Source organism: Perna viridis, chromosome 8, assembly GCF_037379345.1.
Source record: "Perna viridis isolate PV_CMFRI_1.1 ecotype Kerala chromosome 8, ASM3737934v1, whole genome shotgun sequence".
NCBI lineage: Eukaryota > Metazoa > Mollusca > Bivalvia > Mytilida > Mytilidae > Perna > Perna viridis.
The window spans coordinates 12,013,073-12,038,926 of NC_142452.1; the positions used below are offsets into that span (position 1 = coordinate 12,013,073).

The 25,854-nt window shown below is 32.0% G+C and overlaps 1 protein-coding gene across 1 annotated transcript; it reads right to left on the reverse strand.

Moving 5' to 3' along the window:
• Positions 1-7,025: 7,025 nt before the first annotated feature.
• On the reverse strand, positions 7,026-18,661 carry LOC148609353 (ruvB-like 2). The gene is made up of 15 exons (XM_088541017.1): positions 18,615-18,661; positions 17,599-17,653; positions 17,012-17,136; positions 16,079-16,151; positions 14,763-14,892; positions 14,459-14,525; positions 13,874-13,980; positions 13,608-13,701; positions 12,360-12,483; positions 11,841-11,935; positions 11,065-11,183; positions 10,573-10,692; positions 9,650-9,779; positions 8,739-8,853; positions 7,026-7,163 (listed from the first exon to the last, which is right to left on the reverse strand). Exons 1-15 carry the CDS (start codon positions 18,621-18,623, stop codon positions 7,132-7,134), a joined length of 1,395 nt encoding a protein of 464 aa, XP_088397143.1. The 5' UTR covers positions 18,624-18,661; the 3' UTR covers positions 7,026-7,131.
• Positions 18,662-25,854: the final 7,193 nt, after the last annotated feature.

Consider the following 25,854-nt stretch of genomic DNA (forward strand, 5'->3'; position numbering starts at 1 on the left):
GACATTAAAAGAAGTCTGTTGTTCTGAATGATGTCTTGGGTCGAAATAATGACAACACATCCTATATTGGAGAGTACGTGGTCATGACTGATTTGTTCTATTCTATTCCATAGAGTCATTATTTACTAAAACAAAATGTATTCACATTTTAGACCATTGTATTGCATAGTTTGTTTGTTTGTTTGGTTTTTTTGGTTTTGTTTTTTGTTTTGTTTTTGTTTTTTTGTTCTTTTGTTTTTTTTTGTTTTTTGTTTTTTGTTTTTGTTTTTTATAAAAGATGGTACAGCTAGATACCAATATATAGTTCTTGGTTAAGATTCCTCATACTTTGTAAGAAATAATTCAAATCATCTTCCAAATATACAGAGGAAGCTGTTTACATAATGCTGGAATTTTTAATCGACCACATATTTGTCCAGTGTGGTGGACGTGTTTTTCAACAAATGGTCGGCATTCTAATTACTTGCTGACCTATTCCTTCACTCTTATGAGGCTGACTTTATAGCTGATTTGATCCGAAAGAAAGAATATCGTTTGGCTAGATCCTTTAATCTCGGTTTCCGCTATGTAGATGACGTATTATCTTTAAACAATCCTAAATTCGGGGATTTGATATATTGCATATCCCCAAAAGAACTTGAGATAAAGGATACTACAGACACTGTAAGGTCAGCCTAATATCTTGATCTGCACTTAGAAATCGATGGTAAAGGAAACCTTTTGACCAAATCTTACGGCAAACGTGATGACTTTTCATTCAGAATTGTCAACTTTCCTTACATCTGTGGCAACATCCCTTCAGCACTTGCATATGGAGTGTTCATATCACAACTCATACGTTATGCCAGAGCTTGCCGAAACTACAAAGACGTTTTGTATCGCGCTAGAACAAATAGGCTTCAGGGTTATGTTGCTACAAGATTGAAGTCATCACTACAAAAGTTTTATGGTCGTCATCATGAACTCGTGGATCGTTATAGTGTACCCATCTGCACCATGAAAACTGATTCATTCAACGGGTCATAGTTTTCCTTTCCTCGTATGTCTACCCCTGACTTGACTTTTTATGAGCAACTCGGCGGGTGTTTCTAGAAAAGCAGAGGACGCTTATGCTACCGGTGCACCTGGTCCATGCTCCCAGTTTTTAGTGGAGTCCGAGTTGCTCATTTGCCTTTGTTACTTTGTATGTATGATTTTAGTTACTTTATGTTCTTTGTTGTGTATGTCTGTTTTCCATATCTGGTCTTTGTCCCTGGATTGCATCCTTTTGATTACCGCTATAACCTTGGTTCCCTTCATTACTCTCTCAAAAGTCTTACGTTTTTTCCGAAAACATTCAGAGGTTAAAACTTCACTTTAAGACCTTGGATATCGTTTTGAAAGATTTTAATATTGTGATATTGATTAAAAAAAGATATGTCGGAGTCTAAATTCCATACCGTACGGTTGTAAAAATCCCCTTACCATCATAGAACAGATACGATCTAGTCAAGAATAAAAAAAAAATCTCATAAATATAATCTGTTGCGATTTTAATTTATCGCCCTTGAATATTTTAATAACATAATTGAGTTCTAATGTAAAATATATAACAAAATTGTACAAATAACAAAAATACCGGACTTTGATTTAGGGTACGGGAATTTTGGGTTATACATTTCGGTACTTTTGAAAATAGAAAATCGAATGAAAATCAAATTTTCGAAAATCAGCTAATCATTTATTCTAGCCTAGCCATCATATGTTGTTCACAAGCATTTACCTTTCAGAAGTCTACTTTTTATTCTAAAATCATCTGCAAAATAAAAGATGTAAAGGTCTTTTGGGTTTCATTTAAGTTACCTTTCTCTATGACCGATCACGTTTCTATTTCTTTTTTAGATTGCATTTCAATGATTGTCACTCGTTTCAATTGTAAGTCCTTGGTTTAATTTATATAGTATATAGCAAATTATCTTTTTTTACGTTTAATTGAAATGTTATAGTAGATCCAATGTGGTCTAAAAGGCTTATCTAATCAGATAGTTTGTTTATAGATTCGATTTTCAACATTTAAAAAAAAATTCAAATTTGTGCAACCAACTGTTATATCAGTAAAACGGAATGACGTTTTTATATCCATGTCATGATATTGGTAGGCATTGTCATACAAACATATTTTTGAATTACTAGTTAAACACCATATTAAATTTGGATTGTTAAAAACAATGTGTGGAAAAGGGCTGTTGATTAAAGTGAAAATCAAACAATGAGTTAATTACAATAATCAGCCAACAGAAACATATCATTTCGCGTTACATTTATTAAATATATAGATTGTTTTGAAATTAAACAGGAGATGGTCAATACATCAGTCATACGGAAACAACGACAATAGATATTCTAATGCAGTTAACAAATTTAATTAAGTATTTTTTCATGGGTTAATAACAAAGACAACATTAATTCTTATTTCCGGACTAGTATAATTAGACAAAAAGTCATAGTCATGTACACAATTTGCAGTACATACATGTACTAGTTATCAGAAATATACCAATTGTACTGAATTTAAAATAATTTGAAAAGTATGTAAATTCTTCTATTTAAGAAATGACTGTTATTGTTTTTGGTCTATGAAGAAATAATCTCAATCACTAAAGTAGCAAGTTATTTTCAAGTGTGCATCACGGCCATTGATGTTATTTCAAACATGCTGAATATAACTGTCATTTCTTAAAATTTAATTTTAGTATCAAAATTCAACGGGAATAAATAAAACAAAGGTTGAAGACGTCACAGTCACACTACAAAATGAGAAATGGGCATTTTTTTCTCCAATTAGAAAGCTAATTGTTACTTCTGGAATTAAATTATTTAGGGATACACAAAACATACCAAATGACAATATCGTTGATGTTAACTATGGAAAGAAGTGTTTTGATGTTAAGGATCATCTACTTTTTTCATGTTTTACTGTTCTCTTATTAATTTCGTATTAAACTTCTCAATTCCTCTGATCTGAATTGTGTATGATTTTCTTGTTATTTCTCGTTATAATGATATGCTGTACCTTATTAGAGCCTGTACGTATTGGATGTATTCATAGATTGTCAGTATATAACAGAAGATGGACTTGTTTCCAGATCCTTTTAGTTATGTTTTGTATTGTTCTTAAATACTTTCTTGTTTTTTTCCTGAATAAATATATTTAAACTAAATACCATCATTTAATCGAGCTCAAAAAAGTCATATATGACCAAAAAAATCCTTTTTTACGCCTTCTTTACCATATGTTGCGAACTCTCAACCCGAACATCTTCAATATAATTGGTGATTGGCGTAACATATGTTGTCAATACTTTTAAGAAGAGTACAGACATAGTTAGTTTTCATACAGAATTATACGTCTGTATGTTGAAAACAATAAACCGTAGGATCTTATAAGAATTCCATTCAGAATTCGATTTGTTATTTTGTCTTTTAGTGCGTGCTTTTTTTTAAATTTGGCTATATTTTTTTCTTTTCTGTAAGTTGTGATTACTATTTCCCTATGCAGTTATATAAGATATTAAAACTTGATTTGAACAAATGAACACTTTCTTAAATTCAAACACAAAAAAATTGTCACATTAACAAAGTGATATCAATCATATCAATATTGCAAATTTCAATATAAGATTTGCAATTTACAACTATTAATATTGATCGTGATGAAATATTCTCTACTTTAAGTACAATGGCACATTGAATGCAGAAAAAAATAGCAGATCTTCCTACATCGATAAAAATAGATATGAAATGAATTATAAATCAGACATGTCAACCCCTGATGGCGATACACTTGTGGTTGATCAATATTATACTCAGTGTCTAATAGTCCGGACCATTCAAATTTGAAATAAGAATAGAACTACAAGTTTGTGCTACTTACATTAAATTATTTAATTGGTCAGAACTACTTGCACAACCGAATCATAAAACGCCTTCTCTCTAAAATTTGAATAGTTCAAATCCAGTGACATCGGAAACCGACATCTCAACATTTTCATTGTCATATAATCCGAAGTGACACTGGCGTCAAGATTGTTTTCGTTTTAGGTTATTTGACTAAAAACCGTTTACCATCCATTTCCGTAGCTTAAATAGGTGACAGTCAACGCTTCTTCAAATGGTTCCTTAATTTCCAAATTCGTAAGAAGGATGTAAGGCGCCATTTTATTGCGTTTAGAAACAAGAAGGCGGAATATCAATTACAAAGGTTTTTTCGTTAGAAATATTACAATACGTGTCTGTTTTTCATGTCTGATCTTTGTCCGTGGATTAAATTCTTTGTTGAATTAGCACTAGAATCTTGGTTTCCTTTGATTACTCTATTTCTGTCATGAGTATGCACCGTGTGGATTTTTAAAAAGGAGAATGAACCGATAATTTCATTGCATCACAAAAAGTTGATAACATTTTCCGTTTTACAAGTTGTCAAGTTGTCATTCTTTGGTTCATCATTGAACACTTAACCAAAGATTAGTTATCAACTAAATAACTGCAAGCTGATTCAAGGATGTAAACTCTCAACATTAAATGTCAGTAAAACAAGTATCAAAAAGTCTTCATTGTTCTAACCTTAAATAAGAGTTTGAGATGTTATAAATATTCCAAGTTTTAAGTATTTTGTTAAATTTCGTGGCAACCTGGGCAGAACTTTAGTGGAGTCCGATTTGCTCATTAATTTTTGTTACTTTGTATCTATTATTTTGGTTACTTTATGTTCTTTGTTGTGTTTGTCATCGAGTGAAGTAACGTTGTGTCTGTTCTAGCATTTCATTTTCAGTGTTCGTTAGTTTGTCCCAAGTTTCACAGGCATAAATGGAAGTCGGTAGTATGACCCTTTTCCAGACGGTTGTATTGACTGTCGGTGACATTTCATTCGGATTAACACCAATATTGTAAAGAAAGTGTGGTTTGCGTTTGATTTTTTACAAGCTTGTTCAGTTCTATCGAGTGTTCTGCCAGTCCTGTCGAATAAAGAGTTCCGGAATAAGTCACTTGGTCACACATTGTTATTTCTTTATCTCCAAAGTCAAACGAAATTCATGCTTTTTATGTGGATTTTATCAATTTTGTTGTCGGGTATTTTCAGCGATTACTTGAATGTGTTTAGACTTCTTGAAGACCTTTTGGTAATCTCTTTAAGTGTTTACTACTTCATTGGGGTTATACGATGGTGCATTTTTGGTTCGTCATATCTGTTCCTATTATACTCGGCGTCACATAAATAACATACTGTTAAAATTTGAATAAAAATATTTTCTACGACTTTATTGAGACCTACCGTCGTTTAAATTGTCTTAAATGACTTGCTCATTCGTTTAGCCAAACGGCTTCTCCCTGAACATTGAATCGTTAAATTCCGGTCAGATTTTAATTCTAGGTGCCAATATTTACATTGTAAAAAGTCGGCCATGTTTACAGTGATCGGGTTGCTAGGAGATGTTGTTTACGTTTAAATGGTTTGTCCAAAAACCGAAGAACCCAGAATGCATTTCGGCGTTATTTCGGATATCTCGGATTTATTTTACGCGAACAACGTACAATACCGAGAAGTTAATCAAGCAGACGATTGTCACCGGAGTTCGACGGGAACTTACGCACTTCGTTTGTAAACAAATCGTCCCGTAGAAACCAACATGGCGGATATTAGTATGGGATTTTCCCGTAAGGATTTGTTACGCATGATTTAAGCTAAAAGCGACTTGTTCAGGGAGAAGCTGTTTGGCTAAACGAATGAGCAAGTCATTTAAGACAATTTAAACGACGGTAGGTGTCAATAAAGTCGTAGAAAATATTTTTATTCAAATTTTAACAGTATGTTATTTATGTGACGCCGAGTATAGAGTGAAAAACAACTAATTCTAAGAAAAGTTCATGTCCATATACGGCGGCTTGGATATTAATAATATTAATCATTTCACAAGTCCCTGATTATGATTCGAATATTTGATGACGGATCCATCTGCCCATTATAAGTATAGTTTCTTGGCTATTTACTGCACAAGGCTATATTCTTAGCAGCTCTAGAATAAACTTTGTTTCTCCAGGCAACCAAAATGGTTGTCTAAATATATTTCTCAGGGAAAAAACGGGTAGAGGTAACCGTGAAGAAGCCAAATAGTAAAGAGGACTAAAATTTATATAACTATTTCGGATGAATGAGATGCCACAAAACAATAACACTTAATGGACCTTAACCTATTAAGCAGTTCTGATACCTTAAGTCAATTTATGTACTTGAAAATGAAGGCATATTAAATAATTTATAATACTCCTAAACATTCCTTTCATATGGAAATATTGTGTCTGTCTGTGAGTTACTTATTTCGCATTCTTTCTCACAGATTCAAGTCCATGGGGACACCATGATTTATTTACAACTATGTTGACATGGACTCCAGTTTCAAATACGAAAGGCTACAAGGAATTTTTTTTTTTTCATTTTCTCAAGTAAATTTGATATGAAAATGTTAGCAATATGTTTGATGAAGCAGCATCAATGATAATCAATTAATATTAAATGCCATTTAAACCATAAAAAAACCAAAAACAATTGAATCATATTAACTATTATACAAAGTAATATTGACTTACTTTGATTTTAAATCAAATTTAAATTGCACCTCTTTGTCATCAAGATTTTAATTGACACAATTTACTTTGTTTATGTTGCGTCAAAGAGGGACTAAGTGAATACTTTAAGTAATCAAAGGTAAAACTACGTTATGTAAAGGGATCTTTTGCCAGGACTCACCAATTAGGTGCAGTTGTTAAAGCTCAAGAGTAACACATATTGACCACAAGTTTGACAAAGAACTTACTAGCTCAATCACACCCAAGACCTTGTTGTGGATGGTTGATTAGGTGAGCTAACATTAAATACTCAGTTTAATGTATCAGACGAGTACGGCCTGTTTGATTGGTTAACCATCATGTCATGAAATGTACCAAAATTATATAATGTGGGTTCGATAATTTTATAAAAAATACAAATGTACATAAAAAATGGTTTTATTGAAAAAAACAACTGATGATGAATTGTCCAATGTAAGAATGTGGAGATGGTCCATTGACTTCAGCAGTGTATTTTACTTCCTGGTTCTAACTTGTATCCATTGTGTCTCCAGAAGCACCTGCAATTGAAGGTTAAACCATTCAATAACAAAAACAGAAAAAAAATAAAATAAAAATCCAAAAAACTAATAAGAGCTTGCAAAGATAGCCTGAAATTTTTTTCCAGACATCTTTTGGGTAATATAACATTCACACAAATTGGAAACATTTGATCTTGTAGATCGTAGATCAATGACTATTGTAAACCAATTAATTTTGGCATGACATAAACTTACGACATTTTCACAAACTCAACAAATCATGAAAGTTTAAGGGTAGTTCATTAGCTGAAAGTTTGAGATTAGACATAGAGATTTTATGTATGTATGTTTCTATGTATATCATTCCTGATTAAAAGAAATTACAACATGTCTAAATCCTTATGAGATGGGGAGAACACATCAATAGGAAGACCATAAAAATGTATTAAAAGGCATATTTTCTTAAGATTAAAAAATTAAAGTAATATTAAAACAATCTTAATTAAAACACACAATACTAAATAGCCTAGTGGTTACCATTTGGAAAAGAACTGATATTACTGATTAACTGTATTAAAGTAGTTTTGTTTTTCAGAATTGCAAATTGACTCAATCCTGTTTTAATAAAAAGTCTCTTTCCTGACTACTTTGGCAGCTTATTGCACGTGATCTCATGTTCTATGGTACACTTAAAAGAGATATTGAACGAGACCCATGGCTTAGGTTGATAGCTCTTCTAAGTATTCTGTAAAACATGACATTGTAAGCATTGACCTGATATAATTGATTTATTACATTTCTCTGTAGAAATTAAAAACAAGTATTTTTGGATTCATCTGATTTGGTTGAGTCAAATATAACCATTATTTTATATATGTATTTGGTTTTTGGATGTCCTTCAATTAAAATAAAATAAACAAATGTAGATTAATGACTATTAGATATTTCACCAATAAATATTCATACTCGGGGGGGTCCAGGACTTAAGATTCAGGAGGGTGCACAGTTAAAATTTTGCCGAGGAAAGCCAGGTGAAAATTTTTTTTAGGTTAAATTTTTGAAATATTCCTCTAGAGCTGGTGCAATGTAGATATCTTTTGTGGAAAATTAGCAAGAAATTAAAGTTTCATCATAAAACCGCCTAAATCTACCCATCAACCCATGCTTTGCAAATTTTAGGGGGTTGCACCCCGCCACACCCCAGCCTGAATCTCCCCTGATACTGATATTCTGCAATAGAAAGCACTTTCACCATTCATGTATAGAGCTGACTTCAGCCCTGCAATATCACTTGTAATCGGAATGCCAACTGTACAATATCACAAAATATTGATGTGTCAGAAATACATCGTTTAAATCAAAAATATAAAATACAAAATTATGACATTAACTAAAACTATAAAACTAAGTCATCTTTCACCTTTGTCTAATACTCAATTCAGAATAAATGCTTAGATTTAGTATATCAAAAGGTTTTATTTTGGACCCTTAGGATCACTTGTAAATATTTAAATAATGTTAGATTCAGTATATTAAAGAAACCAAAGGTTCAACTTTTTATGAAAACAAGAAAAAATCATATAACAGGTGTTCAATTACCTACAAAATACATACCAAGTTCGTTAAACATAAATTCTTGTTGGTATTCTTTCAAGAATTGTGTTGATCTAGACTCATCAAGGAATAATGAGTATACACGTTTAATATCATCAACATCTACCTCTGTACCCTAAAATAGGAGAAAACACTGAAGATGTACAACAAGGAAACCAACAAAAAATAATCATGAGAGAGAGTTGATTTATTTTACAAATAATCAAAAAATAAAGTTGGTTACAAACTTAAGATCTCCCATTGACCTACTTTATTATTTTGCTGTTGAAATAAAAATACACATATTAAAAGACCTATGTAGAGAAAACAGAGAAGTAAGGGCTTAGTGACAGATGAATGAAAAAAGAGACATAGAAAATTCAAAATCAGTATCTACTGTGAAGGTACTTTAATTTGTGGATACCAATTTTTGTGGATTAGGGAAAAAACACATATTCGTTGATTCTTGAATTCCTTGGTTTGGAGGTTTTCAGTATACACATTAATGAAAATCTCTTTTTTGTTGACCTACCCCCCCAAAAAAAACACAAAAATTAGTATCCCAAGAATAAAAATATTTTTATTGTATAAGAATGCAATTTTTGTATTCTCACTTTAAGACATTTTTACTTGTTTGTAAAATAAAACATCAATCCTTATTTAATTATGACAGGTGTAATGTACTACAAAGTCACTGAAAGAAATTTAAGTCCCAAAATATCAAAAAAAACTTTTTTCAATTTACGCATCACATATTTTAACCAAAAGCTTTTTTTTTTAATCTTTAAATGCACTTATGGAACATTCTCAACTGAAGAAATCTATATATCAGGTACAAAATTCTATCAATTCAATACAATTTAAGCCTTCTCAACACAGATTAAAGATAAGAAACAAAAATGTTTCTAAAAACATAGGCACTGCATACAAACCTTCCTCTTCCGACAGACAAGATTAGCTGCTGTGATTAACTGTATGGCATAACGTAATGATGTTTCCATTCCTATTCGTGTCAATACGGTCAATGCATCATCGCTCATCTCAACATCCTCTTCTTCACACCTGAAGACCATGATAATGTCATTATATATAGAAATTTGGTAATCTATTTCTTTTGTAATGCTAAATGCAGTGTTTCAGTATTTTGTAAGTGCTGAATTTGGTTAATATGAATTTTTTTTAATAAGTTCATCAGTGGAAGTCTTCTGGAAGAATTACATTGTATGTTGTCAACCACACTGATAATAATTTTTAAGTCTTTACATTTTTTGAAACAAACTAAAAATGCTTTGTTTCCACAAAGAAGTTTTTGTCATACACAGTGAAACCTGTAATACTGACCACAACAGTACTATTGTTATCAGTCCAAAACACAATCTTTACAACCTTTTTTAAATTTAAAGAATGTTCAAAACTTATTTACATAATAACAAGAATTAACATGCTACGTTTAAACTTCATATTCTTCTTAAGTTTGTTTAAATCACTTCCATGCACACTGAACTTGTAAAGACCAAAAATATGCCTTAATTAAAAAAATCATTCACTTGTTAAAAGATGTGGTTCAGGTAGGCTTCACTACATTTACAACTTAACTTCCATTAGTTTCTTACAGGGATAATTTTACGAGGTCTACAAACAAAGCGAAAATTGGCTAAATCGGAAGTAAATATACAGTAAAAACAGACTTGTAACGGTAAAAACCTGATTTGGAATAGCGGAATTTCCCTAAAAAGCGGAAAAAAATCATCCCTGTTCTTAAAAATGCCTTCCATGTTGCATGTTATCTGTTTTTTTTTAAAAACTCCAGCTGATCAAGACATTGCACTGATGGAACATGATGATGATAACATACCTTATGGTTAAGATCTGTTTGATTTCCTTCTCACTGTATGGTGTTGTAGATATAATTAACAATCTGTCCAGTAAATCTATAGGTATACCATGAGGACTTTGGTACTGGGTTCCTCTTATTCTGTTAACATATATATAGAATATTTATACCTGGTAATTCCACAATTTAAGCTTGACAGGGGACCTGAGGGATATTGCAATGGGTCAGAAATTTATTGCCTTCATGAAAGTGGAGTTGAAACATTTATCTTGTCATATTAGATATTGATGACGAAGCAGATTTGTAAAGGAAATTCAAAAATGTTTCTAAAACTCATTTGAACACACTCCATTATGTTGTATTTGTTATTCAGAATATTCAATGGGGATATAGCCTCATGTCAAAGTTCAATATACCTCACCTAGGGCTCAGGAAATATAGAAGACTGATGAGGAATATGAGCCCATATCCCATGTAAAGATCCTGAATAACATATATGATGTACAAATGTACCTTGTGATTCCTCTGTTTGTGGCCATGATTAATATGGGAGACATATCACTTTCTAATGCTCGGTTCAGAAATGAAAAACACTCAATATCCAACATGTGAACTTCGTCTATAAATAATACCTGAAATAGTAAATCAACAAAACTCATACAATTACACAGAAATACACACATGTATCTAAAAATCAAAGCAATGTCTGAAAACAGAACATTAACTTTTATACAATGATAATTATGCAGTTTAGTGTACAATACTTGACAATATTGTACAAGTCCTTTTTGTACCAGAAACCTGTAATGAACATGCCGTGCATTATACAAATCACGACTTTGATCTGATCAAAGTCATTTATTGTTTTATTATATTAATCAATGTGCTTGTGAGACTCTACTTCTGTATTCTATTTTTAGAATCACAGTGCAAGTGGAAAGAATTAATTGTATATAAGCGAATTTTTTAAAATTTACCATGACCTGAAAGCAGTTTTTTGACCAATCAGAAAATAGAAAAAATCTCTTCATGTAATTAAATTATATACACACTACTTAAGGTAATAATATCCAGTCTGAATAAATAGACAATTACCAAGGAATTGTAGTGGGATAAAACATGTTGATAACAGTCTTTTATTTGTTCAGACTAAAACTACTTAAAAAAACCTTACAAAGTAAGCAGGTGATAAAATTTCAATACTACGATAACAATATCATCCCTACCAAAAGTATCATTTTTACATAAGAAAGGGTTTCGATATAGGAATGTTGATATTAGTAACCTACCCCAGGTACTATCTCTGCTTTGCCTTCCTCTCTCCATTCAGCAACCTTAGAATTGATTTGTTCTCTCACTTCACTCTTGATCTCACCTGTATCACCTGAAAAGTTCAAAGGTTAATTGGTGTAATTATCTTAAAATAGCTAATATAGAAAAGATTTAGCATATTTTATATTTTTACCACATTTAAATGCAGGAATCAAGGAAATATGTAAGATACTTTTGTAAATAGAAAAAAAGCATTCAGTCAGTAAAGATAAAATAAATAGGTGTGCTAATGCAATTGCAATGTCCCATTTGTTTTGGTGTTCAAATTCTTCCATGCACTGGAAAAAACAGATCAGACACAATTATATACTACCTTGAAGAATACATTCTATCAAAAAATCATTAAACTAGTTGTATCAATTTTGAGTGGTCTTACAAAAGACAGCCATTTGCAAAATTTCTCTGGTATCTTTTTAACATTATAGAGACATAATTTTTCAGTGTATGCTGTCTTATTACTGCTATATTTTATTTACCAGAAAACAATGCAAGGAAACCCTGTGTACGACTGTTTATAACATCTATTTCATGTAATGTCACTGTATGGACAACTTCCTTCCTTTTCTGTAATTCTCCTTCAGGACACTGTACAAATTTTGTCTGAAAAAAAAATCATGTGAAGTTGAACAAAAACGTCATTTACATGTACGTAAGATCAAAATTTACATAATTAAGTGAAATTACTTTAAATTATTTAAATATACATGTACCAGTAGTATTATTTTTTATATACTTCGATAAAATGAGACAGACATATTTTGAAACACTCAGAAAATCATTTCACCAGTGTATGAAACACACAATATATGCAGTGTTCTCCCCAGGAATTTTGGACAGTGTTGCAATTAGATAAGTTTCAGTTTTAAAAAATGAATTAGTCAAGTATTCATTTTTCTCCTTCAGTTGACAGACTTCAAGTATGGCAGTAAAAAGCGAGAAAATGCCATGAATTATTGTATGGGCTATTATCTTCAAACAAGTTTATGACAAGTGTGTGCATATTTTCATGTTATATGTTTATTTTAAAGGGAATGTCAAATTATGCATGATTTCTGAGGGTTCCAAAAGGGTTTCAAAATCCTAAAATTCAATTTCAGCCAAAGGGCCTTTGGCCCATCAGGGGTAAATTCTAGGGTGATCTCTGCTAAGGAACAATAATATCAACTTTCATTGAATTCTGTCCATTAGTTTCCAAGGAGAAGATTTTTAAAGTAATAACATTAAAATAGCAAAAAAAAGTCCAAAGGGGGGGGGGGGGTAAAAACTCCATCATGGGTTATCAGAATTTCATGGAAAATTGACAGATAGATCTCATTATGTTAAACACTTTAACCCGTGTGAAAATTTAGCTAAACCTGCTGTCTGACCCCTACATTCTATTTTAAGTGATGGCTGCCAACTTGGTCAACACACCATAAAATCCCACATTAGTTCTAGGCAGAATGCTCTAGAACATTTATACCAAGTTAGGTCTTAATTGGTCCAGTATTGTCAGATGAGAAGAGTTCTTAGAAATTGTTAACAACAATGGTCAATATCGATGGACACCAAGTGACACCAATAACTCACATTGCCCTTTGGTTAAGGTCAGCTTAAAAATGGCTCGTTATCTTTCTTAATAAAAGTATTTTTTATGATTTTTTTTATTACATAGGCCATATTGCAAAAATACATGTGAAGTTGCAGAAACACTTTGGAGGTTACAGAATAAACTAGTAACTAACCTGGGCACCCATTGCATCATAGTCCCTGGCTCTGGTGAAAGATCTTCCTAACTTTGTTATCTTCCCTGTTGCCTTGTCTATTGTGATAATATCTCTGAAATATAAGAGTCAACTGATTAAAGATTGTACTGCATAATTGCATCACATTATGATACCAGACACACTTACAGATACTTTAAGACTACAACTTTGCCCTCATATGGGCAGGATGTTACCATATTTAACACACCACCTCATAACATGAAGACAATCAAATTAGAACTTACCCAGCAGAAACTTTTTCTTTTGTTAATGACTCTATCATCTTTTGTCCCAGGTCATATATAGTTTCCATTTCTGTAGTTTTCAATGTTAACTTGCCAACTTTTGCACCCTACAATAACATTTCATCACTATCAGCATAAAACCTAACACAAAGTCTTCTCTTGAAAGGAAAAACTTCAATAATTAAAATTGGATCAGAAAATCATCAATGTCCTTTACACAATTACAACTTTGAAGTATAAAAAAAATAAAGTTTAAAAACCTAAAATAGTATTTTACTTAAAAATGTATGTATCTGTATCATTTCATATCTATCTATATATAAACTTCAAGACATTCAGAAGTGTTTTCAAAAATACAGATGCAGATGATTAGTATAGCTCATTATCATTCTTGTTAAGTTTGCATGAAGAGCTTTTCTGAAATCCAGGAATCATTTTAATGTGTACAAATCAAGACATGGAAACAGAAGAAACAAAAAACAAGGAATTAAGGAATTTCTTAGGAATAACTTTAACCTCAAACATGTTTAAATAGTCTACAAGAGTTTGAGCTACTGTGATTTACTAGTTCAACACAACACCTACTGTTCCAGTGGCTGGTCTGTCTATTTGTATCTCTACTACTTCTCCCTCTATAATCTCTGTTTCTTCTCTGAAACACAACAAGATAGATTTAATTCATAGTTTTAGAAACAAGTACCACCCACATTTCCATTTCTCTTAATCAGCACAAGCCAGCCCACTTTTGTAGGTATAATAAGTTTTAAAATTTATTTTTGCAATAATTTATTGTATTTTATTATTTGTTACTTGAGACAGAAAGACAATATTGAATAAAAAAAATACCTCTTTATCTGATTTGTCATGAAGTAATAATAATCAAACTTACTTTATTCTGACACCAATAGATTTTCTAAATGCCTGTGTCAATGCTTCTGTTTTGCTCATTTCTAATGAGAAGATTTCACTTCCAGCAATACTTGTGAACGGTGTATCTGTACCTAGTGCTTGGGCCATACCTACAATACATTTTATGTTTTTACTATAACACTCTCTTCAGCAATAAATTACATTCATAAAAGCAGTAAAATCAAATTTTAACAATAGTTCAGAACTTCAGATCAGATCAATGGTGTAGAAGTTCTGCAAACCAACATCACAAATTTAAATTGTCAGTGGGAGCCCAGTTTTTGTTTACTGGTCCCTGTAATTCATACAGAATGTGTACATTCTATCATTTAAACTTTTAAGATGGGGTAATTTTAGCATGTTCTTCTTACAATTTGTGAACACAATTTCAAATAAAGAAAAAAAAGTTTCATAACAAAATCTGTGATTTTTTTGTTTTGCAAATAGCATAAAGAAGAAAATAATTCTTCGCCATAGAAGTAAAAAGTAAACTATTAAAAAGGCTTAAAATTTCATAGAATACAATGCCTCGCATGGCACAGCTTGATACAACACCAGTTGAGGCAAGTATTTCAAAGCAACCCATACCCCTTCACTCAAGTCATACAGAAATCAGATAAAATACTTGTTTCTGGTCCCTTTGTGGCCCCTTATTCTTACTTAGATCAAGTCACAACCCCAAAAATCAATCCTGGTCTTCCTTTTGTGGTATGGCACCTTGTACATTTTCTTTTATCTATTGTATGGGATCCACCCACCTTCACTCTTGTTATTGTCTGGACAAGAAAAAAATTGCTTCTTTTATGCCCCTTTTCGGCCCCTAATTCCAAACAGGTTCATGTCTTAATCCTCAAAATCAATTCCAGCCTTCCTTTGGATTTGGTGGGATGGCACCTTGTAATACAATTTCATAGAGATCCATTCACTAATAGTCAATTTATTGTCTGGACATCAGGAAAATGCATGTTTCTGGCCTTTAATTTCTTAAATGTTTAAGTTATAACCTCCAAAAGAAATACCAGTCTGACGATTGTGGTATGGAATATTGTAGAACAATATCATAGACATTTCTAAGCCTTGAATTGAGCTATTATAGTGAAATTCTATACAGTGCTTGTTTTTTTGGCCCCCAATTCTAAAACAGTTGGGCCATAAGACCCACTATCAATACCAACCTTCTTTTTGTGGTTTGAAACCTCGTCATAAATTTTATAAAAATCAACCAAATAATATTCAATTTCAAATTATTGCACAAAAACCAAGCGTTTACCATCATATAAAATAAATATAACAAACCCATGGCAATGGCTGTTTTTCCTGTGCCAGGATGACCAGCAATCAGAATAGCTCTGCCTGCAATCTTCCCTTCCTGTCAACATAAAATGGTTCAATGGGTGAGTTGAAAAAAATTACATCTTTACACTGGCTGAAACTCAGAAGAAGGCAAAGCAAGGGTCATTATACAGACAACTTTTACAGCAATATTTGCCATTAGAGTGAGTCAAGAGTAGTACATGTCAGTATTGCAAGTAATTGAACAGTAACGTGTAATAAGTATCACAATTTTCATCAGCTTCATATGATGGAAACTGTTGAAATTCAATTTTGTGGTCTTTATGTGCAACCTACAGGTACAAGTATATAAAACGATAAAAATCTGACCAACTTACAGTGCATTCTTTTCTCTAATCTTGAATTACAAAATGTAACTTAGTATATCAATTTTTACATTATCTTTAAACCTTAGCAGGGCATTAAGAATTTCTTCAAATGTGGAAAGTGAACAAATAATTCACCTTCTTTGAAACAATTTCACCATCCCATGTGAAGCCCATGAAGCAGGCTGAACTTGCCAGGGAGGTCTGCCCGATAAAGAAAAATTGATAAACTAGCTCATAGTGTATGCATCAATAAGAACTGTTACCCTGTGAAACACTGTAGATGAAACAATTATTATAAGTGTATCATCTATAATCTTAAACCAGTGCAGAAAGTAACTGGTTTACAAGAACATTACTTCTGAATTGCATAAACTTATTATACATCCAGTAACAGATGATCGATGCATTTAACTGAAAGACAAAAAACAGACTTTTTTTACATGACAGTACAATGTAGTAAAGATAACATAATTTTCACTTTCTCTGGGAAAAAAGACAATTTCATGCATTGGCAAGCCCTAATTACCAATTTGTTCATGTAATATATTTTCTTAAGTTCTCTACATACCTTGATCATTTCCAATATAACTCCTGCAGCTCTTCTGGCTTCCACTTGACCCACCATTCCCTGAGACACATTTCTTGCCTCCAGAGCATCATCTAAACCTAGCCCTCTGATGTGGGAATGTGCTCCTATTCAAATATATTACATTGATATGATGTATTACAAATAGGAATGCCAGATTACGGTTTTTTGAAATGCTTGCTTATAATTTCAAATAATTTTGTTTTAATTTAAACAGAACTTTACTGAAGAGAATTATAAATGCTTTTAATAATACCCTGTTTGTCTTTGAACAATAAGGTACCAAAAGTTAAATAATTATATGAGTACAGGAAGGAAAGGGTAAAGGTCTGAATGCTTACATGCACAATGTACATGCTCAAGAGTACAAGTACATATGGATGCTTCATTTATCAACAGACTTGGTAAAGCAATTAAAAAATACAACTTCTAAAAATATAAATAAACGGCTGAAAAAACACACTTTAAATGGCAAATATGAGTGTAGGGCTTTAAAAGGAAAATACAACCTATGCATATACCGAGTGTTACATTTATTTGAGTAACAGTTTCAAGGAGGGAGACCTTACCTATTCTTTCAATTCTGGTTACTTCTCTGACTTCTTTAACTGTTTCTGCTGTTGGCTATAATTAGATAAATTTGTACATACATGAAGAATTTCTACATTGTATTTAATTTACTTTGTATATCTTATTCTGATAGATTCAATTTTTTCTTCATAGTTTTTAGCTAGAAAAAAAGAAATACTACATAGGAAAGTCAGAGAAACCTTAAGGTTGAACTTTTCTACAGTGTGTGTGACTTTTCTATTTTTTCATATGTGTTATTTTTACTTCTTTGATAATATGACATCCTTCAATGTATATTTGGTTCACTTCTTGATTTGTGTAGGATTGTGCTCCTTTTGTCACTGCACATTGTTTGGCATAGGTATCAGGTATGTTTGCCCCAAATTCATTTGCCCTTGGGGTTCTGTTCCCCCTAAATTTATATTTGAAGAAAAGGAACCGAAAACAATATTGGATATGCTTACACAATTCAAAGACAAAGCCAAAGGTGAAAGGAACATCACGGTCGTTGCTGCACAGAGAATATTATGGGTGCCAACAGGGAGTTATATCGTTTTGACTTGATGTATAAATATGCAAATTACTTAGAAAATATGTTTTTAACTAATTGTCAGGTTAAAAACTGCCTCAGCAAATGTCATGTTTAAATCTAGACCTGAAATGATGAACATTAAATGTGTTTTTTTTAGAGTGCTGTGTTAACATTTTTCTGAGTGGACAGACATTTGTTATAGTTGACAACAAAACTCGTCCAAATATTTTTCAATTAAAATGTAGGGTCATTGTGTTAACGTTTTCTTGAGTGTTGAGTGGAACATGGGAAGGACAGTTTGTTTTTGTTGACAACACACACACGTGGGAACGAAAAGGGAAAATGAATGACTTAGTTGATTTTTTAATATTTACACAAAAATATCTGATGAATGTCTAGCCCGGGTGCACAAAAAATATATAAATCATTCAGAACATTTTGGGTATATGGTTAAAATACAGAAATACTTCGAAGTAAACTTACGACCGCCATTGCCGGTGTTTAGAACGCCCTCTATGAAACGAACAACGACCGAGCAAACAAGAAATTTCTAGAAACGGGCGTGTTTCGACGTGATCACTATTTCTATAGTTTTAAATATACAATTTAAATGTTGGGATTAAGTTGATTTTTTAATCTTTCACATTTTGATTTATAAAAATCCTGAAAAAATTAACAGATACAATTACAAATAGTTTTATTAGCACTAACTCAGTTACAATATATTGTTTCTATAGGCTCATATATAGGATACAACAGAATAATTACATGTAAATTATACAAAATGTATATAGCAGCAGATACCTTTAATTAATTAGGATAACAGATAATTACATGCAACTTAGACATCAAAGTAGATTGGAAGAATACATAACCAATGTAAAAAATCTGAAATAGTTTTACATCTGGTTTTTCCCTCAATTCTATGAAATTGGAAGATATCTTCAGAATGCAAAAAAGTAAAAATATAAAGAATTACATTTGCCTTAAATTCTAGCCATTTTCTGATACTTCTGATACTTCAGTACATTTCAAAATACTGGTATTTTTATCTTAAATAATTATAGCATGATTAAATATAAATATGTTATCTCTATTCAAGTGGAATTAGAAATGTGGCCGCATGCCTAGAGGTAAATCAGAAATAGAAAACAAACCAAAGATAGAAGGGAGTGGTTAATTTCTCTAGTTTCAGTTTGACTAGTTATGTAATGGCGATTTTTTTGTATGTTTTCCATGCCTAATTTATTTTTATTCACATCTTAAACTTAATTTTATTCATGGTATAAAATGTGAACGTATAAAACGAAAATACGATCTAAGTGTTAACAAATATAACTACAAAACAAAGTCAAACAAAGAACATAACAAACCACCACAACTATAGAGTCAATTCCTGCATTGTTTCAAAAACGCCTATATACATAGATCGATTAATTCACAAAGTATATACACTATTCTATTCTTATGAAAAAAAGAGAAATACTATTTGGTCAAAATGTTAATGCGACAAGTGCCTGACTTGCCTTAATGGGTGTTACGTCCTTGCAGGTAAGCCCAACTTACCGGTCATTGACAGGGGCTAGCAGCTATTCAAGTTCAAAACTTTATTCAAAGTCGGTAAATGTAAAACATAAAAAAACACAATCTCTAATGAGCTTTTAAAACCGACATAATACAACAGTATATGTAACTATAATATACATAAGACACACAAGACTAACAGCATTAAAATGCATACAAAGCAAAAAAGCAAGCAAATAAAAATAGCAATAATTCAAGAAACAAATCACATGTGGGAATGTCACGCTTTGCTCTGTCCTTAGATTACATACATGCAAACAGTGAAAAACTAATTTAGACTATAGATAAACTAAGGCTAAAATTAAAACAGCCAGCAATAAGCATAACAAAAAAAAAATATTCCTAATGATAGCAGATTAGATAGCAGTATAAGCAAGTAATATAAATTATGAATTAACAAGTATATAGAAAGCACTAGTTTTTTCAAAAGCAAGAGGTTATGTGCACGCATTGCAATTGCACGAGCTACCATTCCATGCATTAATGTGACTTTTAAACTGATTGAAAGAAATCTGGGTTCTAAAATGGTTAATTGGCAGCTCGTTCCATGGCTTGACTGCAGTGTACCGGAATGCTTTTATGCGATATGTGTTGTTTCTTACTGATAGAACTGCAGCTTAATTTTGGTACCTAAAAGAATAATTGGTGTTTTTAATATTTATTAAGTCGTGTAACTAAGTATGATCGATGGGCTCCTCTTGTGTATGATGTTAAATACTTCAATTGCCATAGATCTTATCTGTCTGATTTCTAATATTGACATGTTAGATGTTTTAGTAATTGTTCACAGTTACTTTGATAGTCTTCATAAATAAATCTGAGATTTTTTGGATTTTGTTTGCATATTGCTTTTGCTATAGAAGTGCTAACTGAGTGGACAAAAGTTAAAGTTTGATAATATATAGGTATGGTATATGGTAAGTTTGCCCAATCTGTTTAGGTATTTTAAGATTCTTTTGAGTACAATTAAGTTGTTTTGATGCTTTTTTTGCAAATATTTTAGATGTGACTGTTGAATTTCAGTTCAAAATTAATAGTTACCTCAAGTAGTTTTTTTTATTTTCACAACTGGTTGTATTTCCAGCCAAATTAAGGCTTATATTTTCATCCCTTGTTTTTCCCCACGGTCAAAACCTGAAACCTTTCTGGGCTTGTCTTCATTTGATATCTGGAAAACCAATCTATATGTGCTAAACTCTCATATTCTAGATTTTGTATAACCATATCTATGCTGTGATAAGATCGGGTGTTGTCATCTGCATAATTGTATAGAGTGTTTTTTTTTTTCGTGAAGTGGAAGATGCCATTGATGAAGACGTTAAAAAGTACCGGTCTGAGAACTGAACCCCGTGGAACTCCTTTGTAGATGTTTTGCCACTCACTCAGTGCTGTACCAAGTTTCACTGATTGTTGTCTGTCAGAAAGGTAGTTTTTGATGAGTTTGAGTGCATTTTGAGAGAATCCATGGGCTTTTAATTTCTGAAGTAAAAGATCATGTGGTAAACAAATAAAAGCTTGTCTTAAATCCATTAAAATAGATACAATGTATTTGTTTTCATCTAGAGATTACTTCCGGTCTTCAGGAAGTTTTTAATAATGTTGTGTTACATCCATATCCTGCTCGAAATGCAGATAAAGTATGGAAGGAAATGTAAACTAAAATATTCCATGAGTTGGTTATTAATGGTCCGTTCAAAGAATTTTGATATGACAGGCAATATACTCACAGGCCAATAGTTATTTATTTTCAAGGATGTTAATCTTTTTGTGTAATGGTATGGCCTGGGTCTGTTTTAGCTTGTTTGGAAATACAAATTTTTCTAATGATTTATTGATAAATTTTGTAATCAATGGTGTTGCTGGTTTTAATAATTTGAGAGATAAGTACCACCATTGCCTTAGCTTTCTAGGTGTTTATTTTGTCTATTTGCTTGCTAACACAATATTCTGAAAATGTAATTCAGATATTATATTTTTATTTTCATTATGTTTGAATAATTTCCATCGATGGGATCATTGTTTCCGATATATTTTGTTACATTTATGAAAAACATTGTTGAATGTGTTTGCAAATCAGTTTGATTGATTGTAGTATAATTTTCATTTTCATTTAAGATGACATCTTTTGAAACATCGCTGTCTTTGTTGGTAATAAAAGGTTTTATAGTTGGCCAAAAATTTGTGGTCTTCGGTCCACATAAACATCTTTCGTAAAAATATGTTTTAACAGAGTTCTTTTTCCGCGACGCAGTCGGTATAGTTTCGCTTTTTACCCTTTGACCTTAAGGACGCTCTTCTATGGAAACGCAAGTCACCTGATAGCAATTCGTTTCCCGCTTTGCCAAATACTAATAATGCAATAACTTAGTGGCCTTAAAAAGAACGGTATAGAAAATTTGAAATTGCATTCGAAGAAGCTGTATCGAAAATTGCGTGCCATGTGTTATTTTCTTGAAAGAAATATAGAAGAGTAATCAAGGGTACCAAGGTTATAGTGGTAATCAAAAGAATGTAATCCAGGGACAAAGACCAGACATGGAAAACAGTCATACACAACAAAGAATACAGAGTAACTAAAATCATACATACAAAGTAACAAAAGCAAATGAGCAACTCGGACTCAACAAAAAATTGGGGGCATGGACCAGGTGCACCGGTAGGGTAAGCGTCCTCTGCTTTTCTAGAAACACCCGTCGAGTTGGTCATAAAAAGTCAAGTCCGGGAAAGAGGAAAGGAAAACTATGACATGCTGAACAAATCAGTTATCATGGCGCAGATGGATACACCGTAACGATCCACGAGTCCATGACGACGGTCATAAACTTTTGTAGTGATGACTTCAATCTTGTAGCAACATAACCTTGCTCCAGAAGCCTATTTGTTAGAATTCTAGCGCGATACAAAAAGTCTGCGTAGTCTCGGCAAGCTCTGGCATAACGTATGAGTTGTGATATGAAAACTCCATACGCGGGTGCTGAAGGGATGTTGCCACAGACGAAAGGAAAGTTGACAATTTTGAATGAAAAGTCATCACATTTGTCGCAAAGTTTGGTCAATAGTTTTCCCTTACCGCCGATTTCTAACTGTAGGTCAAGATATGACTGACTTTACAGTGTCTGTAGTATCCTTTATCTCAAGTTCCCTGGGGTAGACGGGATGCACCAAATCCCAAAAAATCAGGTTTGTTTAAAGATATTACGTCATCTATATAGCGGAAACTGAGATTAAAGGATCTAGCTAAACGATATTCTTTCTTTCGGATCAGATCAGCTATAAAGTCAGCTTCATAAGACTGAAGGAATAGGTCAGCAAGTAGAGGAGCACAATTTGTTCCCATTGGAATGAACTATCTTTTTTTAAAACAATTTTTTGTTAGATTTCTTTGCTGTATTTTTCCCAATTGTGATTTGTTTTTCATCACAAAAATTTGTTGTGGAGGTGTCTCCTTTTATACACTGCTGGTCTTAAATCTAATTAAAAAAGGGGTAGGTTTTGTACAAGGTTTACTTTCTGAGTTTCTGTGGTGCATGTTTTTCAATCACATTAACAAATCGTTTTTTTTTTCCCCAACATTTTCATACACAGTGTTAAACTGTGTTCAGCAATGGACAAGAAGAGAAACACCAGCAATCAACCTAGGCGACAGAAAATCAAACTTTGTTGTCTTTTGGCTTTTGATGTTAGGCTTCAGGGTAGATCAGCTCAACATCATGGTTTATGGCTTCTGTCCTCAAGGTTGAATTAATGAGTGCAATACAGATTCGTGTCCAGGCTGTAAAACTTAAGATGGAAAGCAATTAAAGGTGCCAAAGACCTCACAAATCATCAGAGAATCAGTTTAGTGGTGTTTATACCTGTTTTAACCCTTAGTTTTAAAGAGTAAAGGTCTTTCTGCAATTTGAAGTTACTTTTACTTAGGAGAAGAATCTGCTAAGAATTCGGGGAAATCATTGGAAGTTTTGAACAGATTATGCTTTATTTGTTTCCATGTCTTACTCAATAAATTATTTAGAAAGAATTCTGGAGTATCATGTTGAAACCGTGTGCAGGATCTGCTTACCTCATATTATAGACCAAAGAACTTTCCACAATTTCTCAACCCAGTGTGTTTTTTGTCATAAACTTTTTGGATGCCAACATAGCAAGCAAAATGCTTTTATTTTTTTAAGTATTTATCTGAATTATATTTCTAGAATATACACTTGATTTATGGATAGGGACTATGAAACCATTGACACACCTGCACTCAAGCTTTTCACTTATGAAGAAAATATTTTTAAAGTCTATTTTAAAATAAGCTATATCTGTCCACATGTAGCTTTGTCTTCATTGTTTGCAGAAATGAAAAAAAAACAAAAAACATTAAGGTTTTGTAATTTATTGTGCTGATAAATTCTGAAAGCACTGCATGGTAATTATAAACCACATACAAATAAATTAAATGGTATACAACAGAACATTTATAGATAACATTCAAACACAGTCACACAAGTTTGCCTTACTCATAAATCACTCACTCTTGACTATAAATTTTCTAAAGGCATGCTGAAGGAGTTGTTTAGCCACAGCGATTGGCTGTATATAAAATGTAAGTTTAATTTTTGAATATTTTCAAGTACAAGTTGACAACTGTTTGAGAAATACAAATAGGGATTGACAGAACAACACATGGAAACTAAGCTCATTGGTGCATCAAGGAACAACAACTATAAATTAAAGAATGCATATCACAGGTACAGGTAAGAAACATGTAATGCCAAAAATTACAAAAAAATATATATCCTGGGGTAAACATCTAGTAAATACAAGTTACTTGATAAGGGTGGTATATAACTTACAGTTGAGTCAATTTTAAGACATAAACATCCACTTATAGACAAGCATGAACTAATATATATTTAAACATAAACAGTGGAAACCACGAGGTCTTAGTAAACTTGGCAGCATTCCACATTAATTAAAATATACTAATTTCATATAGAGAATAGTTTCGATTTCTGATTTGAGGCATTTGTACAACCACAAAACATTTGTAATGTGTTCAAATGGAGATAATTTATTCCAAAGTTTTACTAAAATTATGATTTGGACAAATAGGTGTAACCATTGTATAGCATACATGTACATTGCAGTCTCATTTAGGCATATTCAATTATCTTACTAAGAGGCTAAAATGTAGCAATGGGTATTTCCCATTTTTTTCAAATTTTGTTTTTGATTTATAGAAAGTTGAAAATCAGGAATAAAGATTTCAATAGCTATCAAATATGATGGCCTTTATTTACTATTTAGTTAGCCATTTAAACTTGACAGTAGTTGTTTAAAAAATTACACAGGTGTTCTGAGGTTATAAATTAGGACATATGTTGTATGGCACTTTTCAAATCGCTCAGTAGCCTACATAGATTTGTATTGAAATTGGTATCACTCATTTTCAACTTGCTCTATGAGTCATTGATGATATTCGACATGGTGTAACATAACTAAGAATAGCACCATTAGACATACAGGCATTATCACACCAAGTAAGTTACTGGCTTGCCAAAAAAAAACCAACATTTGGAAACATCTCACAACTGGCATTAAGCAAAAATTTTAAAAAAGTAACAGCACACAAAAATATTATTTCATCTTCCATTTAAAACTGTCATATTTTTTGCCAGACAGATTCATAGAGAAAGCCTTTTTTACACTAATTATCTACTAGAGAACTGAGTCTCCTTTTGTTTGCGTTCTTTACTTTTTTTCACTTAGGCCAAATAAAAAAATATGTATGGTTCAGGTCACCTCATAGAGAAAAAATAGGGTCAGTAGATAAGGATTTTGTTTAAATTAGTTCACTCCCAAGTTGTAGTTGTCAATTCCATTAATTTGTATCCCTTTTAACCTTAAAATGAAATGCAATTCTGTGTTTCAAAACCTAAATCCCCCTGTTACTTAAGTAAATGGTAGAGAGCTCTGAGCTTTCAACAAAAAAAAAAAAAAAAAAAAAAAACTAGAGTCATTTGGATGATCGGACCAAACATAAATTATTTGACCTTATTGGTACATTGCTGATTACTAACACTAATGAGTCAAATCTTCAATAGACTTTCTTGAAAGGAAACACAATGATCTAGAATATATTTTAAAGTCTGAA

What these genes read in the sequence shown, in the direction of transcription:
- LOC148609353 (XM_088541017.1), bottom strand. An exon ending in ACAGACCAGCCACTGGAACA is followed by an intron (nt 13,981 to 14,458) that starts GTAGGTGTTGTG and finishes ATGTTATTGTAG; the next exon opens with GGTGCAAAAGTTGGCAAGTT. An exon ending in TTTCCTTGCATTGTTTTCTG is followed by an intron (nt 11,936 to 12,359) that starts GTAAATAAAATA and finishes TGAACTTTTCAG; the next exon opens with GTGATACAGGTGAGATCAAG.